A 21,216-nucleotide genomic window follows, 5' to 3' on the forward strand; every position below is an offset into this window, starting at 1 on the left:
ACAAAAAAAAAAACCACTTATCACACAATTTTAACACACACAAAAAAGGATTTTCCAAGGGCAGAGCAAATACAGTTTCTGTGGTTACACTGAATTAAAACAATCTAAGATGTAAGACAGAAATTAGATTAAATCCATTGGCAATAACCTTCACACAACTTGATTACAAGTTATATAAGGGCTACATTAAATATCCTTCTGTTTTGCCTATGCCCTACTTTAATCTGGGCTACCTACTGAATCTATTAACTTACTTGATAAAAACTACAGTCTAAAAAGTAAATAAAAACTTTGTAAAAAGTACACACAAAATCCTGGTACTTTTTTTAACGTTTAAAGTACCAGTCCACTGGCCAAAGAAAGTTCTGTGATACTCCTCTCTGATCACCTAGACAGGACTAGGGAATTAAATATGTAAGGAAAAACATCACAGGGAAAATCTTATTTGGAATTACAGATACTCTTCATTTCTTGTTACCTATCCAAAAATATTTCTTTCCAATATTAAAGATTTGATGAAATAAATCTGAATTTTAAATAAAAAAACAGTAGATTTGAGAAAGAAACAGGAAAAAGAAAGGTAAGTTAAAATACTTCTACCACTGTTCTGTGAGTTTAAAAAGCAGAATTTATATAGTTCAAAATTCATGCCAAGGCTAAATCTGTGTAATCTGGAACCAGTGAAATTTCCAGGGCTCCTTAAGGAAAATGTCTCTCAAATTAGGGTGGATAAAGAATTAACATATTCTAGTTGGTTTATTAGTTTTTGAGGGGAGAGTTACAAAGAAGAAGTCACAAGCAAAGGTGAGATCCCAGACCACCTGTAGGAAATTCTATCATTCACATCCACATAGAGTAAGAGTAAGTATTTGCTCAGAACATGTTACTTGGAACTCAAAATACTTTGAGATGACACAGCCTCTCAATACTAAGCTTAATATTTTGGCTGATATCAGCAAACTCACTCTTGGTAATATAAGTGGAAATTGAAATAAGTAAGTGGTAAATAAAACACCACCAGAACACATCATAAAACACCAGAATGATAATAACAAACTCTACTGACACTATAAAGCTTTTGCAGCTAGCAAAGTATTTTAAAAGCAAATATTTTTCTTGAGAAAATTATGCAGACAGAAGTGTGTTAAAAAAGAAATTTTGTGTATGATTATCTGTAACTTAAACACTCAGCTAGCAGCAGTTTCAGTACACGTAGGTACAACTGTGGCTATCATGATGACTTTAAATTTTCCACTAAAAAATAAAAAAAAAAGGATTAATTTAAAATATTTGTTTCCAAGTGAAAAATAAGCTAACAGTTCCTCAAACTTCTGAGTAGATGTGATTATGGTAATTCTCCTGTGTTTGGACTGAATGCTTCTTTTTGTGCACAGGGATAAGGGCACCATACATATAGAAAAATATATGTTGGGTTTTTTTCCTTTTTCATCATCAGGAAGTTAACTTGGGGCAGCAGAAAGAGGAAAGGTAAATTCGAAAGATCAAGCACTTTTTCCTGGAGTGAAGAAGAAAGCAATTAAAGAAGCCAAAACCAAAGTATCTACTGCAAGAGATTTTAATGAAAAAAAAATCACCATCTTTAACATGCACTGGACAAATGGCATCCAGCTATTGAGCAGAAGGTGGAAAAAACAAGTTGCTTATACTTAAAGCAGCATTTCCATATAAGCATTTTTAATTGCTTTCAGATGCTTTTATACCTTAGTAGTGATTAACTTCATTTAACAGACATGAGTAAGTGCTTGTGTTCCAAGCTTGTAAATTTTTGGATCTTGGTCTAATAAAAGATAAAACTTCCACAAAAAAAAACACTTTTCCTCTTATTTCTTTAAACAAAAACCATACTAGAAACTCAGTAAGTGAAATATTTGTCCTAGTAGTAATCTGGTAGTATACCTACATAATATGTTCTGAATTGGCCATGGACTGTACAAGAAACGGAATTGGCCAGGAACAGTTCCTCAAGAGAAAATAACAATTTTTTTCTTGTAGATTGGGAAAGACTGTAGTAAGAGTTTAGAACTGCACTCATAAGCTGCAGGATGCAAGCCTGCTCTCCATTACAAAGAAAAGCTCTGAAGTATTTTATTTATTGGTACAAATGCAGCCATAAAAGTCATATTCTTTACAGGAACAATAGCCTAAATAGCAGCATCTCTTGCCCAGACCTTCCTGGGATGTAAGCATTCAGGATTTCTTTCATTTACCTTATCTACAATGATAATACTTCTTTATTTTGGTTCTACATACATGTTACTCATTGTCTTACCATACAGCATTTTAGACCTGGGACTAACAGAAATCAATTTATATACAAATGCTCTTCTGGCTGTATTTTTTTTTTTTCTGTATGTAGGAAACTCAATGTCATAATGAGTTATTCCATAAACATGAATCTCACATTGCTATGTACTACAGAGGCAAAAGTGCTATAATTTTTGTCATTCACCTCTAGGAGTATATTGTCCTCAGTGTGTTCAGCAGCTGTATATCTGAGACTTCAAAGGCCAAATATAATTTGACCTTTCAACAGAAGAAAACAAAGATTAAAAAATTATTTTGTCACACAGTGACCAAGTGCACAGGAACTACTGTTTTCTTTCACTTGAATGAAATACTAATCTGCTAGAATCTTTTGAGATACTTTCCAAACCAAATGCACTGATTCACAAGAAATTACCTTTCTCTTCTAAAACACTTGCACTGAATACTGATCGCATGCTGAAATCCATTCAGGTATTGGGTTGGTTTTTTTTCTTCTTTTTGTTGGTAGTCTGGTATTTGCAAAAAGAATGTACTGTCATGATGCAGTAAGTTACCTGGTTATTAAACTGCCCAAGTAACATAGTCCTTTTATTTCCATATTTATACACATTTATTAAGCAAGGGTACAGGGAAAACCTATCATTGTTTGCACTGTGTTAAACAGCTTTTCTCACCATCTGAAGTCCAAGCTTCAGTGACTTTACAGAATCAGCTTTCTAATACAGTAATTATATCTAGGTCTCCACACATTGGATTGATGCATCATAGCATATGATTAGCCTACTGTCATAACAAAAAAATGACATCATTTTTAGTAGTGATGTTGCTTATCTACGATCTTACCCTTGATTTTCATGGTTCCTAGAAAGGCAGATCCAGTAACCTGATGTAATCATAAATGGAAATTCTTGGAATACACAACTGATATCACCTCATGTTTTGAACTCTGTATTTTCACTACAAGTGCCAGAAACATTCTTCTAAAAAAGTAGCCCACAGAAAGCAATGCTATTCTATTCATGCTCCTCTCAGGAAGGGCAGCCAGATTGTTCAAGCCATGTATGTGGTCCTACTGCCTGTAATATCAGACAGCATAATAAAGATAAAGAAAAGGAAATTTTGTAGATGCATCTGCCCATTTAAAACACTCCCTGCAACTTGTTCTACTTGCCCTATATCAACCTAAATCTCAGCCACCACCTAACGAAAAAGTAATGTCGACAAAACCTTACGTTTCAGTAAAACTTGCCAGCACACTGTCTCTCTGTCTGCCACTGCTATGCATTTTGATGAGTTAAAACGACTCAGTGACATTATTAATTTGGTCTTGACTGGGTGCAGTTTTCCTTTCGCCAGCTTACTCAGTCGTAGCATGCTACTGATTTCATCATCAGAAACTAGCACATCATTAATTTATGACCTCATCAAAGCAGTGTAATAACAGCAACATTCTCAATCTAAGATTTCTTTTCTAAGTGTCCATAGTAGTCATGTCTCTAATACTAGTAGCAGTAACAGTTTATTCTTTGCTGACAGCTTGAACACAGTATCTCATTGCAATTAAGACTGGACTGAAAGGAGACGATTGAAGAGTTACTTGTAAAACATTCGTAACTAAAAAAAACATTTCAGAAAGACAAAATGCAGGCTCCTGAATATGCACTTTTGAAAGAGGACAACCCCTGAAAGCAATGATACAAATACTGTAACAACATAACTTTGTGGTACCTCAATAGTCACAAATTAATAAAGAATAGCAAACAAACTTGTATTACATTAAATAAGCTGGTTATACCAACTCTTAAATAAGGACACTGCCTCTTCCCTCCCCCTTTCTCTCTCACTTTATCCATCACAGATACAATTTTTTGATCTCCCTTTCTATCCCTTTCCTTTCCACTATGTTCGCCTTTCCAATTACTGCCTCAGATACACAGCAAACAACCAACATAGCTACCTGTTTCTGCATCTTAAAGTAATAAAAGTCTTCTCACCTGAAGAAAGTAAAATGAGGGTTTCAGACTTAGCAGATTGCATGCATGGAAACTCAGGCCAATAGCATGAGTTTTCCTAAACCACAAGCTCTTGGAGGCAGCGCTTGTGAGCAGCACGTCCAAGACCGTTTTACATCTGCAATACAGTTCATCAGCAGGTCTTTCTACATGCTTAACTTCACATCACAATACAGTTCTGATACTAATACGCTCTGATTTGCAAACAAGAAGATAAAAGCTAAGCAACTTGCAGATGACCTGAAACCAAGTCTGAACAACAATCTGGCCCTGGAATTCTGAATCCAGGACTTGGAGCAGAACAACCTTCCTCTTCAAAAACCTTCTCCCAGTTAAGACTACTTTATGATAGGTCTAATATACTACACCGGACAACACTAATAGCAACAACAGTACAGTGCACTGTGCACAACTGATAGTGCACTCATTATATAATTCTACCAGTATGCTATTCTATCTTATGAAAATCACGCAGGCAATGATACTAGAGATGTAAGTTACTAGGACAACTGATAGTCACTTGGTTCTGCTTGGAAAACTATGTTCATTTTGTGTTCGATAAGCTTTTTGCCTGAAAGGCTAGATATGATGTGATCATTAGATGCTTGATCTTTCCAAGCTGTTATCAAACACAGATGACTTTAAAAGAAATATTACTAAAACCAACTAATATAGTAATTAGCTCATTCTTTTTTTTCTCTTGAGTTGTAGTCTTCTAAAGCTGCCCAGATATAATAATGTTTACTTGCATATTTATCTTGAAGATATCATTTACCTGAGTAAATTCTTAAGTTCACCTACATCCTGTACCATGTAACAAAAACACCTAGACTACCTCATGTCTTTCCTGGATATTCCCTTCGTATTTAAGTACTTGCATGAGATCTATAATACTCTGTAGCACACATTGTTCTTAACCAGGAGATAATCATATCAAAAAAATTAAAAAAAAACAAAAACAAAAACAAAAACAAGTTAAATACATTAAGCTGCAGTTCAGTTTCTTCTTGTATTTTAGAGAATCCCCAAATGTATTACAATTAAATCACGGACCATAACTTTTGAATATATAAATTTGAAGTATTTTTTTATTGAATGCTGTATGTAGCACTGGTAGCAGATTAAATATAAACTGAAGAGGAAAAAAATCATTCACCCTTCACTGATCATGTCATGCAAGGACATAAGTAGTCTAATTCTGTAAAGGAGATAGAACACTACCTTGATAGCATTCAAGAACTTCATGTCATCATCATGATGCAATACCATAGCAGCAACATGATGAAACTGAGCTTTGTAGCAGACCTTGCTAGACTTACTCTAACAAGCACGATCTTACTATATCGATATGGCAGTCAACATTGTTCAGGTAAAAGACCAATGTGTTTGTAAGACTGAGATAGATATTATTCCAAATTCACCAGGTCAGGTTCATTTCTAGTGGCAGTGTTTGGTAAAATAATGCTCTGTATTTGATGTCTAAAATAGCAGTGCACTGTTTGCTCTGTGAAAGTTTAGTTTTGAACTAATTAGAAATTACATGATTGGGTATTGAATTATTCAGCTAAATGTTCCCATTAAAAAGCAAGAGTGGTTGGAAAAATATCAACTTTGTTATAAGAAAAACTGCAGAGAAGCATGATTATCTTGATGTTTTTCTGTTGAAAGAATGCCTGAAATACTGAAATTTGAGCCACAAGGCAATCTCAGTATTTCCCAGAATTTGTAAGCTTACATGGTGAATAACTAAATTTTATGGAACAATCAGTATATTCTGCAATATGTATCTTTTCAATATCTTTTTACTCTCAATTACAAGTAGTAGTATGCTGGAATTCAGAAAGCTGCAGTAATCACTTGTAAATGCTTCCATTACAAAGTCCAAATTTAGTCACCGATAACTTCACCACATACCTCCCTTTAGGAATATGATTTTAAATGCTTTCTTTTATACCAAGAGTTTGCTGCAGTTCTGTATTTTGTTTTGGTTTGCATGTTATTTGTTTTATAGGAAACCCTGATGGCTAAACAAAATGATCATTCCTTTGAGAAGTGGGGGTCTTTTTCCTCAAGATGTTTAATATACTTCTATAATTTGAAAAAAGAAACTGCAGTTTGGGTGAGGACCACTTCTAGAGTCAGGGACACTGTTTTTTTTTGATCATGTTAAACCTACCCTGATTTAGCAAATCTACACATACATGAAAAATAACACACATCATTAGAGGCTTTACTAGTATCTTCTAATAGCTCATCTTCACAGAATACAGTCCTTCAACTGGGATCCTACATAACTGGTACAGAAATGGGGAAATCAACAAATCAATAGCATTACACCCTTTGCCTGCAGAAGGCAAAATTATCACAGTATCACAGTATCACAGTATGCTAGAGATTGGAAGGGACCTCGAAAGATCATCTAGTCCAATCCCCCTGCCGGAGCAGGAACACCTAGATAACGTTACACAGGAATGTGTCCAGGTGGGCTTTGAAAGTCTCCAGGGAAGGAGACTCCACAACCTCCCTGGGCAGCCTGTTCCAGTGTTCCGTCACCCTCACTGAGAAGAAGTTTCTTCTCAAGTTTAAGTGGAACCTCTTGTGTTCCAGTTTGCACCCATTACCCCTTGTCCTATCATTGTTTGCCACTGAAAAAAAATTATTCTGTGATCCGGGAAGAAACAAAAAATTTGTATCTCAGATTTTTCCACTGAAAAGCAACAAATCTGTGCACATCACAACCTAACACTAAATGGTCACAAAATGCAAGTAGAAGATGCAAAATAACTTCACTCCTCAGTTTACTTTTGAGTACCTTGACAGTATCAAGATACCGGACTAACCTCGCTGCTTAAATATTTAATCCCAGAGTCTTTTTTGAAGTGAACCAACTTATTTCCTTTATATTAAAAGAGCTGTGAGCATTTCTGGAAACAGTTCAGTCTGGGGATTCTTCCCAACACGCAATGGGTAGACCTGCATGAGATTTGACTCTCTGACTTGATGTCTTCCTGTAGACTTTGAATATACGTAGTGTTGCATGGTATAATACTGCAAGATGTACAAGTTATTACTGATTAAAACTTTTTAATAAAAGAAGATTCTCTATTTCCTCAGAAAATAATGTATTTTCATATGGCTGAGATTATACAGCTAAGCACTCAAGTTTCCACTGTGTCTTGTATTCTTACCCTAATAGGTGCTGAAACAATTACCTGATTTGGCGATTTTTACGTAATTTGTGGCTACATGGAAAACCAACTTAATTATTAATCAGTGAATACAAGGGACTCATTGGAACTTAAACTAGTGAGCTTCCAGAACTGTTTTTCAGTGAGAAAGTCTCTTGTGGTAAAGTAGAAGATAGACAGCCTTTCAATAGGATGATTATATGACAAAGTTATGACAGTGTTTTCAGAAGAGGACAGGTGGCCTGAATTACACCTTAATTAGGAGTTTAAGAACTATGAAACAATGTATTTACAGAGTTGAGTCAGTGTATCTTCCCACTGATGCATCAACTGGTGAACGATAGAAGCTTTTGATTTAATTATAGTGGCTACTTCCTTAATGAAGTGCAAAAATGTTTGTGTCATCTGATTCAGTTTCCTGAATTAAGTTACAGTTTATCACTCTGAAAGCAGGATTCTGTTGCTTATTTTTACAATAAGTTAGCTCAGTCCCAACCAATAAACAGCACATCATTCTGTAACACAAATCAAAAGCAATGACAACATTAAAAATGATTAAACACTAATAAACAAAACACTGTGCTGTTAACATGGAATGCATTGTAAAAGAAGTAAGCAATAGCCACACGATTTTATTAATGTCTATCTTTTTAACCAACACAGGATCACAAAATGTACACACTATGTAAAATAAATAACTGAACAGGTTTGTTTCTTGAAATTACTAAGTATGTAACTCAAGTTTAATTTCTAGAACCTAGAATATTTATTGAAATCAACTCTATTCAGTTCAGTAAGTTAAATACATTCTGAAAACCTTACAGGACTGAGCTGACCAGGAGAAAATCCTTCCAACTGTAGATTTTGTTTCTTGGCACTATCCAATATGATGTGACTGTAATAACAATTATAATTATATTTTAGCCATTAAGTTCTGCCTAATACAACATCAATAACTGTGAGCCAGAGAAAATGAAATTATCTAATTGATTAATCTTTCTTTAAACACCAAATAATTACATCTTCTACTTTAGCAGAAACACTGGCACACTTTATCAACAGCTGCATCTGTGAACTCCATTTGTCCTCCAACCTCAAATAATCTATACAAAACCTTTCAGTTCACTCCTTACTCTAACCCTTCACAAAAAATGCTTTGTGGCTCAGAGAGTTTTGTACAGGATGGAAGCTGGAATAAAATCTTACTGATTCAGGCACACAGTAAGAGAGAAAATAAGGATGAAATCAGAAATTACATCTTCAGATTATCACATAAGAAGAGAAAAAAAAAAAAAGAACAGGAGTTTACTACAGGAAAGTAGTTCGAATTCATACATATGAAACATTTCAGAGGAAGCTTAGTATCTTTACACTGGAAAAGGTAAGTCTGGTATTAAATACGGAATAGATGACCAGAAGTACCTATCGTAAAACAAACCTATTCAAAGTAGTAGTAACAGCAACAATAATTACTGAGATTAATTTAATATAAATTAATGTAATAAATTCAACATGTAAGGTTCTTTGAAATTACTTTTTTTAATCGACCAAGACACATCTATATACATATAGATATAAGCAAAGTAGTATTCTTATCATGCCCTATAATAGTGATTTCCAAAAGCAATCTGTAATCATATTTTATCTTTGAAAGTTGAAGCTCCTGAAGTAAAAGAGTTTTGTAGTTTGTTTCATTGCCTGTAGCTTATAGACTCAGTAGAACAAGCTGCAGAAGAATTATCTCAAGACCTTTATAAAACAGTTTCAAACCCTAAAATACTAAAGAATAATTAACAAAAGAATAAAAGTGAATTTTATAACAGAAGCATCATTTTATACATTATATAGAAACTACAGACAAAATACAGAGCACAATGTGTATCATACACTCTACTCAGGAATTACAGCACTGCTTTTCTGACTTATCACATTTGTCTACCATTTCAACTTCAGACAACTTCTGAAGGCTTCTAAACACATTAGCCAAGAAAACATCTGCAATACAGAGAGAACTGCAGATCAAAGTTAACTACAACGAGCCATCTAGTTTTGGAAGGGCTTCAAGACATTATCCATATAAGCCTGAGAAGACAGCACACCTGTCTGAACCTACACCAAATTCTTCTTTCTTCTGACTACACCACTTGTAACACAGACAGATTTTAACTTTCTGGACAATTCAAGAAGCTATTCATTTCCTGTTGCTACACATTCCTCATTTTGTCACACCTTCAAGGGTCCTACATTTATTTTAATAAACATAAGACTGTCTTTCATCAGCTGACCAGTCTTTTCTGAACTTTGGAACATTCTGTAAATTCACACTAATGAAAGACAGTGGATAGACCAGCAATTGTGGGTAGTATTTATGAATCTTGTGATAAAATGAACAGAGTATCACCCAAGAGGTGATCCTCACTTTTTCAATTTATGCTCCCTAAAATTCATGCTCTCTACAGCAAATTCATTCTAAGTGATGATGTGAGATTCTCTGCATGGGTTTTCAGACTGGACCAGTAACAGAGTAGATTTTTAAGGGCTCCTGAAGTTGGCCTCCTATGAAAACATATAATCATGACATTTCATGAGAAGTCTCAGCATACAGTTTTGTACCAATATTATTTGCACACATAAACAATGCATGCAGAACCAGTCCCTTTAGAAAGCAGTTTCCACCTTCAAACGTGTACTTCTGTAGTATATGGCAGAATTCAGAAAGAGGAAGATTTTCACTATGTTAATTCATAGCATTGTATATCTCAGATTCACCTACTAACTGCAGATCTCTGATACTTAAAGAGCATTAAATGGCACATAATTGTTTGTGTGATCACTTACACTCTTTTGTAGGCAGGGAAAAAAAGTTAGTTATTATACTCAGATGATTAAATTAATCAGAAAGCTTAAAAAGAAGAACTTGGTACCAAAAAAAGACAGAGAAGGGAGGGGGAGAGCACTTAACAATTTATTACTTTGATTTTTTTCTGCTTAAGAGCTGGATCCAAACAGGAAATTCAAATATCATAAACTTCTCAGAGTCATCTTACGTCCACAAAGATGATTAAGGGGTTGGAGCACCTGACACAGGAAGAGACGCTCCGAGAACTGGGACTGCTCAACTGGAAAGGCATGGGAGGGGGGTGTATCTTTCAATACGTACAAGTACCTGATGGGGGCTAAGATGCAACCAGACTTTTCACTGTTGGCCAATAGACAAAAACTGAAATACATGAAATTCCACTTAAAAGTAGGAAAAATATTTTATTTTGTGAGTAGTCAAACACCGGAACAAGTTGAAAAGACATGCTGTAGAGTCTCCATTCTTGAAGATACTCAAACTACAACTGCATGCAGCCCTGAACAACCTCCTCCTGAACAACCAACAAAGACCCTACACCTTGAACAGGGGAGGCTGGACCAGATGATCTCCAGTGATGCCTGCCAACCCCAACTATTCTGTGGTTCTACAAGTATACAGTGAAAACATGAAGGAAAATGTTCACAGTGACAAGGATTTTCTAGTATCAACTAACATGGTAGAACATAATGGCACCTACATCATCTATTGCAGTTCTAACAGTTCTTTCTTGGTAAGGCTCTTACAGTAGTTTTTGTCCTTACAATGCAGATGCACTATTCATTGTTTTGAACACACACAATTTTTAAGTCCATTTTTATGCTTGCCTGTCTATAAAATGCTGGAATGACAGTTATGTAACGCTGCTCCTTACCTTTGCTGAGCCATACTCTGTGGAACACTATACCCTAGAGTGTGCTTCAAACAGTGTCAATGTTTACATTTTTCGTGCTGTTTGAGACTCAACATCACCACAATGGGAAAAAAATCATGCCCACCCCTTCTCTTGTGGTAAGCCATGTAATGTGAAACCAGCTCAAATTTAATGACGATTTCATTTAAACCTTTCCTCTTCCGCAAGAGACTTACATAGCATCACCATCCTAAAAGGATTTGATGAATTATAATCTTACATATTCCTATCTCCTTTAATTTTGAATTGGTTTGGGTTTTGGTGTTTTTTATTATAATTTTTAAAAGACCTGTATCTGGTTTTGTGGGCTGATATTCTAAGAAATTGTATCTGTGTTTTCAGTACTATGTATTTTTATCATTAACTTATGACCACCTTTAAAGAACTAGAGAGAAACTGAATACTTTAGGCATTAGTTGTGGTTTTAAGCTGCTTTCTTAGAAGAAAAAAAATTGCAAAAAAATCCCCAGAAGATACTATGTCAAGAGGTGATCTGCTCTTACATATTAACTGTAACACAAAATCCCAAACGGTACTGTTGACAGGGTTTTTTTTCCTGTCTCTCTCTTTTTGACCTGCTTGTTTGTTTCTGATTTCTTTCATGTCATCTCCTTTATACTTTTTACATGCATTTTTTCTTTGATATTTTCTTGTCTTCCCACAAATAATGTCTTTGCTTCTGCAATTTTTAATCTCTCTCTCATAAACACAAATGCTTGTACCCTAAAAAAACTTTTGCTCTTTTCCCACACAGACCCTATTATTCTCACATTGCATTCACTCTGCATCAACTCCATCTCCTTCACTAGATTTTATCCTGTAAATACTACTGTGCAAGATATTTCAAACTGGATTCATTTTTTTGCTGGTCACAATTGCCCAGACTACCACGGTGAGTCCTACTTGCCTGACGCCCTCTTGTGCCTGACTGCACTCTCAGTGTCATTCCTCCTTCCCTCTACTTTATAACTCTCTCTTTACCAACCCATCTGACTTCTCTTGATTTTGTCACTCTTCTTGATCTTTAGCCTTTTGAAAAACTGTTAATTTCTAACAAATTATTTCTGGCTATGTGTCTATCTCACTATTGTAAAGCAGAGCCCTAAGGCAAATTGGCATGGCCCCACTTTTGTCCAGAGAGCTAAACTCTCTTCACTTTCTTCCCTTTTCCAGACAAGACATTTGCATCCACACTGCCAACAGTTTCTGGCATATGGTATTTCCTGAACTGTGCATATTTTTAGTCAGCTATGACCAAAACCATGCCAAAATCATGCTCATTCTTTAACAGACTTGTGATCATGGGCAGGTACTCAAACATTCACCCATCTATCCAATATCCAAAACCCAGTAATAGTCCTCTCTATTTGTATCTGTCTAGTTTATTATCTTTGCCTTAGAAAACAATCACTGCTTCAGTCTGAGCCATGCAAACAAGCAGGGAGAAGTGGAAGCTCAGGTGACTTTTGCTGAAGCAAGTGGGAAAATTTACCTCATCTGTAACACAAAGAGAGAAAATATGACACTGCCATCAACAGCTTGACAGTTGGGTGCCTCTGTCTTCAGGTGGCTCTGTTCATCTCCTTCCTGCAACATATCCTTTCTTAACTATATCTAAGCACAAGTCACTGCTAGGAGATGCTGCAGCAACTTTCAAAGGAAAACAGTAGTATAAGAAACAGATTGTTACAGAACTTTACATTAGTATAAGGCCTCAGGAGAAATATCAAAGTAGAATTTCAGGATGAAAAATTAAGAAAAATGTGTGCGCAGCATGGAGCTATTTTAACTCCATTTCTTCAGGCAACTATATTCATAATGACATTATCTAATCAAGTTAAGCAGCAAAAAATCAGAAGATAACCAATCTATTAAAAATGAATAGAGAGATTATTGTCTAATGATAAGTAAGTCATGCTCTGAATGCTTTTTGTTTATAAAGAACGGGAAAAAATATAAATTATTATTATTTGCTTGGCTATTTGTATTTTAAAGTACTGCGCTGCCAGAATTTCCATTACATATAATGCATTTACGTAGCAATAATGTTACATTATGGGAACTCCCTTGTGATAGCTGGGTGCTGATTTCCTAGACTTAATTTATTAACAGGCGGATGTAAGCCATGAATTGAACAGATTGTCCATGTGAAGGTGTTTCTAGCGATCCTACCTGTTGGCGGGATGATTCCAGGAGACATTAGGCCTGGGACAGAATGTGGCATGATATGAGAATTCTCTGGGGAGGTGACACTTTGAGTCCTCTTAGGAGGCCTTCCAGGTCTAGAACTGAAACAAACAAACAAAAAAATTTTTACAATTAAGCTGTTGTCTTACACATCATTTCAAAGTTGTTTCAAGTGGTAACATGGACTGTAAATAAATTTGTTTCAAGGACGGTTGCTTTTGCAGTTAGATGTAATAGACTTCCATCACTAATTAGATTACATGCTGAATTCATTTTCCTCATTGAAGATCAGCGCTCTTGATGTATAATTCATAGCCTGCACCTCGTTACCTGCTTCTTCATATTAATATCTATACACAGTTTGAATTGCCTCGTTTGCATATGCTAAAGTTCTGCATGCAGCCTTCAGCACGAAAATTATGCACTAACTTGTAATAATTATTACAGTCAGCCTAGTATTGATTTATGAGACTTTTAAAAACCAAATATGTGTAGTACTTGTAATGAATGATATTTTAAGGTTCTTCAGGAAATTAAAAGGCAATGGTTGCCTAAGGAAATGTTCTGCTTGTTTGATTTAATACTACAGTTAGCTGGGAGGTGGAATGAAAGAGTGATTCAGACCTATAGCCCATTTTTCGATGATATGTTTTATTACTTCGCACTGCTAGCCTGATACCTGGATGATAAATGACAATACATGCCTAATGTGTGAAAAGGTCTTGCAATTTCTTTATTTTTTGTCATTTAAAAGATAAGTCAAGTTATCATTTAACCCTTATTCTATTTAAAGTGAAAATCTCACTAAGACACCTTACTTTAAATATACTACTTTATGTCAGAAAGGACACAGAGTTATTTGTAGGATATTGTTAAGCTTACATCTGCCCAGTATAGAAAAATAAAGGGCTTCACGTTTAAGCACTCCTTGTCTGCTAAATGCTCACATACACAACTTTCCATCTCCTGGACGTGTAAGTAGCATACAAATTAGATATGGATTACAATGAAAATACTTATTACCCACTTACATGCAAATATGTACCTGCTACATACAACATGTATCCAAAGGCTTGTATTCTTATGTACAGATCACAGCACTGTACTATTGCAATAGCTTATAACTACTTTTTTAGGGGACATTGTGGAATAACTTCACAGAAAAGGTGATGTTCAGTTCTAGCACTGCAGTGTTAACCTGTGCTTTGCCAAACATTTGAGGTTCTTGATTCAAAATAAGAAAGAAAGAAAGAAAGGTGGTTCTGAAAGACTTTGCTCATGAAGTCCTCACACTTCTTTACAAAACTCTAATAAGCATATGGTATTTTTAGCTATGCTGGGGCTGCAGAAGGAGGCAGATACTAAAATACATGTTTTGTTTTCATATTCATTCCCCTTGTGTTTGGAAATACCTTTTTTGGAACTTCTATAACCTACCTTCAATAAAACAAAAACAATCAAAGTACAGGGCATTTTCTTGGAGTTTAATGACTCAAGGCACTGAGTCATTAACCTTAACTGATCATTAATTCCCAACTTAATGTCCTGAGCTAAGGTCATTATTAAAATTATAAGATTGATAATTTCTTTGATTGGTTTGGGATTTTTGAGTTTCTTTACTACAAACAGAAGTGTCATATGTTCACAACTGCAAGAAAAACAGTTGTAGAGAAATTATGTTGTCTTATTCCAGCTCACAGAACCAAATTCAGCATCTTCCTTTTTTCTTTGAAATTTCCTTTGTGATTTACAATAAAAATAAACATACCATGAATACACGTAAAACTGATAAAAACATTATAGCCAAAAATTATGTGATTCAAATGGAGTGTTTCTAATACATTGACCCACCAAAAAAAACACCACAATGTAAGAAAATTTGAATGGTCCACTGTTCTCAAATCAATGATGAGAGTATGCAAGGGCCTGACAACAGCATAAAAAACACAAGCAGGGTGCCACAGCATAATGCACAACCTACTACCAATGGATTCCAAATCTTAGAAAACCAAGTTCATGCCTGCAAAGACTCTTTTTGATGCTTTCTACCAAATATACCCATGCTGAAGCCTGAATGCTTTTGTCTTTGATTTTTAAGGAATAAAACCACCCTTTTCAAAGCCTAACAGAAGATACCCATGGAACAGAATTGTGAAGTGACACTGAAATACCCAAGGCAAAACTCTTCAGTTGCCTTCTACAATCAAGTTGATCATGCTGCACTCTAGAAAAGGCCTGTCACCCTCAAAACCATAAAGAAGCCCAGTAACCCAACTCTTCCCCACGATTTATATCAAACTCTATTAAGTAAGGCTTTCCATGAAGTCCTATACTCCCAATTCCAATTCAACTAGGAATATTTAAGTGACATTTCTGAGAAGCTAAGCTCTTTCATCCTGATATATTTTTAAGAGACAAAGCGTTAATTCCAGTTTACCATTAAATGGCATTTATGTATTTAAGAAATGTTTGCTCCTTATAACAAGTCAGAAAAAACACATTAAGATGCATTAAGAATTACTTCTTAAGGTCTGGAAGCTGTGATTTAGAGTCATGGCAGACTATGCAATACACAATTAAAAACAGTAAATTTGACTGTCCCCAAGAACTGATTAAGTAACAATAATTGTCTTTTTTTTATTTAGATTATGTACTTGTTTCATTAACCAAATTCCAAACTTGAAATACTACCATTTTATAAGATCTGTTTTCAAACTACGCAAATTGCAAGAATTTTGTATGAGTCATTACCAGAGTTATGGAATAAATGGTTTGTAAAAGTTACTTTAAAAAATACTAACTTTGATTCTATTTGAAAACTTCCATATTGTTTTGTACTTCATTAGCATTTTATAGCCTTATGATAAACTCTTAAAAAAGCATTAAAACCATAGCAAATATGTTTAACTATCATAAATAGATGATAAAAACAGCTTAATGAATCTTTTTGTTGGTATTTTTCCTAAACTTGTGTAAAGACCTATTTATTTTTACTTTAGGACATGCTGACTTTCATTCCAAGGTAAGAGCTTGCTTCAAAGTACTCATGTTCCTATTTTGTATCAGATGAAGATCTGTTTCCAGTACTAAAAAAAAAAAATATTAAATAGCAATGAGTCAATTTGTTATGCAAATGGCATATTTAAGCACTAGAGCAATATATTTTTCTAGTTGATGTCATGGAAACAGAAAAATCATGATTTAAAACCTGTTGATAGTAATTTTTTTACTCAAATTTATATTTTATATGTAAGCATTTATAGAGATGTAAAAGATATTGCAAGCTTTCGTCTTCTGTGTAAAAAAAAAAAATCATTGGAAGAACAACACTGATTCTCCTGAAGAGCCATTTGACTTCTTAAGGTAATGCTAATTATCTCAATGGGTAAACTACTCAAAGCAGACCCATTTTGATTTTGAAAATGACTGCCATTTGAGTTTTTTTAGAGCTAAGATAAACAGGCTGAAGAGCCAAAACACAAAAAACCAGTGTAAGTCTTGTGGATACCTGGGGTCATAGTACTGAGAAATCAAGGAGTCTTTTGGGACTCTGCAAGAAGACACTAGAAGAAACAGACCTATATCTGAAAGACATAGCTGGTCTTTGTCTTTACTGTTTCATTCTTTGAAGATTAATTAGAGAGAGCAGCTATTTGGCAATTTCAACAAAGATTCAAGGAAACCACAATGATTAACTGCTTGAAGGAGCTGAGGAAAAGTAAAAGAGAAGTACTAGTTCCTCTTCCACCCATTAAAAGGGATATGCCACAGAAAATTTAGACACTCTCTCTGCTTTTAGAAACATAAACATGGCAGTTAGATATTTTCCCTTCTAAAACTGAAGTTTTCATACCTGAGATATCTTTTACCATATGATGAAGAACAAAAAGAAAGCTTCCTAAAGGACCACATACTACTTAGTCCTCTGTTTTCAAAGTGGAGCACCTAAATGCATTTCGCTCCTTCAAAATTTGGTCACCTTATATAGGCTTCTGTAAGCTTTGTATCAAAATGCGCTGACCTTTTTCAGGGCTTAGAAGACATTAACACAGCCAACTGAGCTTTATGATTTTTAGACAGCTACCACAATTTACAATTACAATATGCCATTATGCAATAGGGGAACCAACTGTGCAGACTGGTGAATGTTGAAATTCTAAAGAAGGGAGGGAAATATTTTCTTCATTAGCATCAGCTATTAGATATCCAGAACACTTTCTAGACCCAGTGAAAATAAATCCATCAATCTGTGGCCAGATTTGTGTTTCACCCCTTCAACTTCACAAATACTTCTAGGAATACTATGGCTCTAGCATTTTCAGCTTTGAAGGCAAGGATGTGTATGTCTTCCACACTGTGACTGGCATGAAATGTACAAAACACGAGAAATAATTAACAGTATATTGCCCTAAAATACAACTTTTCCAAAGCAGGTTTTTTTTTGGTCTTTCAATCAACACATATTTGCCTTACATCCTTCCTGTGTTACTGAATCTAGACAACAGACAGCTAAATTAAAAAAAAATGGAAGAATCAGGAGTTCTTATCAGCTAAAATGTTGTGCTTTGATTATACTTTTAAAGCTTTATACACCTCTGACTGGGTTATCGAAGTATGAGCTTGCTTCTAGAAATCTTTCTGGTAGTGGAAAACAATTAAAAGCAGACAATCAGCAGATGTGGTCCTGTACAATAACATAGAAAGAGGTGAAGTGAGAATAGGCATGGGTTTATCTACAGAATTTAAAAGTAAGCAGATTTTTATTTGTCTCTTTTCACTATCTATCAGGAGACAGCCGTAACTTTAAAATGTAGGATCTCATCCTTGAAAGCCTTGGACACCTAGACCTCCCACTGACTTCTATGAGAATTCTGAGCATCAGGAAAGGTATTGGCTCCAAAACAGCTGAAATTCTTCATGAATCACATATACCTCTCAGAGTGTGTTACTAGCACTTTATGGATGACTGATTGCATGGCAAAACATTTACTATAAAATGAAAAGAGTGTGCAACAAAGTTGAGATAATGATGTGATTTATCTTTCTTATGTCCTGACTTCGAGGAATAATTGTGCAAAATTAACTCTAGACAAAGTTTCACTCTTTAAAATTTTATTCAATACATGAAGTACTCCTAAAGAAAACAGCAACTCTGACCAGCTGAAAGAAGTCAAACAGCCTTTCTAGCTGAAACTAATTATTTTCAGGGATGGCTTTCTGCATATACAGGTTTATTTTTAAACTTCTCTGTGAACATGTTAGTACACAGAAATATTGCCCTAATTTGAAACTGAGCAAACATGATGCAATGAAGCTGCCATTGGTCAGGCAGTTTTATAATCAATAATACTGGAGGGCGGCAGAGAGAGTTACACTCTGGAGGTAATAGGCAGCAAATCTGTAACAAACATTTGGTGTATTTATTTAATGTATTTTTTATGTTCTTAGAACTGCTTAGAACAGCTCTGAATATCAGTATCAATTTTAGCTACATCAGCACTTATTCACCTCATTTAGGTGCATATTGAAAACCCAGGCTTTATTTCTCAGTTGTTCCACCTCCCTTCAGTGCTTCAAAGCCTGATGCAGTATCTTTGACCTCAAAGAAGCCAGCTGAATGAAATTTAGATGAACCACCACAGGAAGTGGTTATTATTGTGCTAGCTGCAAGATGACCACTGCAAAAGGGCTGAGCATGTCACAGTCTGAGGCTACTTGCTGACTTAATGCAAAGTCAGCGATGTCCTGCAACAACCTGTAACCAAAGTCAGTGGACTTTTCTCACATGGTATACATGGTATACATAGTATTTCTGGTTTTAGCTTCCATGCTGCTCTCAGTGTCACACATACAGTCTCCACACTAATAAGACCTGAGCCAATGGCACGTCAATTTTGAAAAGTAAGGTCTAAGAAGCCTGACTAAACCTTTTGTGTAATTTAATTCCTTTAGTTGGAAAAAACGCTTGCCAAGGTAACCTTCATAAATATTTCTCATGCACTGAACTAACACTTTAAAGGCACAAAAACGACAAAGTACATTGATCTAAACCGTATAGTTTACTATTTTAAGTTTTTCCCTTCTACCCCCACTCAAAAACAAAGTAAAAGAATGCAGTTCCAAGACTGGGCATATATCTATTTTGGCAGTTACTAAAACAAACACTAGAAATCACACCATGTCCTTTTTACTTGCAGTAGTCATATAAAACAATAAAACAGTGCAATTACCTAGAATTTATTTTTCTTCTCACAGTTAAGCAGAAAATGTTCTCACACAATAATTAGTGCTGAACTCATGATATATTAGAAGGACTTACTGAGACAGCAAAGTGCTGATAAAAATAAATACAAAGATCTGTTTAAAAATCTTCACAAGAAGTACATTAATGATCAAAAGAATTACAGCATGTTACAGAACTGAGCACAGTGGAGAAAGCATGCTAATAAAATATTAATGCATTTCACTAACAGAACACTGTACTGCTATTTTTGAACCAAAATGGCCAAAAAGTTGTATTTGGTCAGAAATGCAGTACCAGCTTATCAGTGGTTCAAATAATTAAGTTAAATGGAACAAAACATATTACACTCCATACCCCATTCCAAAGCCATCTTACCACAGTAATACACAAGCACTGGTTAGTACTAGGATCCTAAGCTTTTTCGGACGGATAGAGAAGACCTTGTTGAATTAATTCTTTTCCTAACAGACCAGTCACGCAATCATCATGTCATTTCCATCTTCCTCAACACTAAGCCCAAATCACTATGCTTTTCAGCAAGATCAGGAATATTCTTCATACAAGAGTATAAAATATAAGGTACAAGAGTACAACAATATGTAGAATATATATTATAGCAACACCTACCAGCTCTCACGTGAGGGTTGAAGTTCCACTACAAACACAATGAAAGAATCTAACAAAAAGATTCTACCTAACTGACCTTACTACTTGAATATATGAGTGACCCGAAGGTCAAGAAAGGAAATAAAACCAGTTAGAAATCCCACTGTTACAGGAGCAAATTACAGTATCAGATTTGAATACAGCTGTGATTGTTTAAAATATTATTGAATTGTGACTGTTCTTTTTATGAAATTGAGATCTGCAACTTGTGAAAGGCAAAAACACGTAAGAAATTAAACTAATTCTGTTGGGTGGCAGAATTTTATGATGCCAGAAGTAAATTAAGCCAAAAAGTTGATTGTTTCATCTAATTATGTGAAACAGTAGATCTGCCTGAAAGTTCTTAAAACACTTAAGTACGTTGGCTTTCATGACTATGTAATAACTGAAACACAAGCCTCTGATGATGACAGCTGTACAAGCTACAGTAGAAAATAAGTCTGAATAAACAATGAAATGCAATTATTAAACAGAACACATGCATAAATTCAAACCATATTGATAGACTTTTACTTGCTATAAACATTGCAGCAGAAAGCGTACTTGTAATATCCAACAGCAGTACAGAAATCTCAGCACTGGAATCTCAAAGAGAATTTTTCAGGGAGACTGGAAATACCAAGCATAAAACCTTGCAAAATTGTATTTATTTCCTCTATTTACACTGCTTTATTTTCAGAAGAATTCCTGCAACTACAAAAAAACTACAAAAAGCAGAGACCTAAAGTGCACACTTCCCACAAAGGCTCTTTCTGTCGAGTTATAATAGATGCCTTTCCCGTATCACTCAACCTTACAGCAGAAACCACACCTATAATTTAAATATGCAAGCTAAATTATTCCTTCTAACAGCGTTATTCACC

General features: G+C 35.0%; 1 protein-coding gene across 6 annotated transcripts in view; it reads right to left on the bottom strand.

Moving 5' to 3' along the window:
• The window catches only part of DACH1 (dachshund family transcription factor 1), a 373,537-nt gene that overhangs the window by 211,727 nt on the left and 140,594 nt on the right, over positions 1-21,216 (bottom strand). For all 6 annotated transcript variants that reach the window (XM_062636880.1, XM_062636883.1, XM_062636881.1 and 3 more), the window contains exon 2: positions 13,429-13,544. In XM_062636880.1, the coding sequence (XP_062492864.1) occupies positions 13,429-13,544 (116 nt within the window). The remainder of the gene's footprint in view (positions 1-13,428; positions 13,545-21,216) is intronic.

This window comes from Pezoporus occidentalis, unplaced genomic scaffold (genome assembly GCF_034315485.1).
Source record: "Pezoporus occidentalis ecotype Australia unplaced genomic scaffold, CSIRO_AGI_Poc_V1 ctg5, whole genome shotgun sequence".
Classification (NCBI taxonomy): Eukaryota; Metazoa; Chordata; class Aves; order Psittaciformes; family Psittacidae; genus Pezoporus; species Pezoporus occidentalis.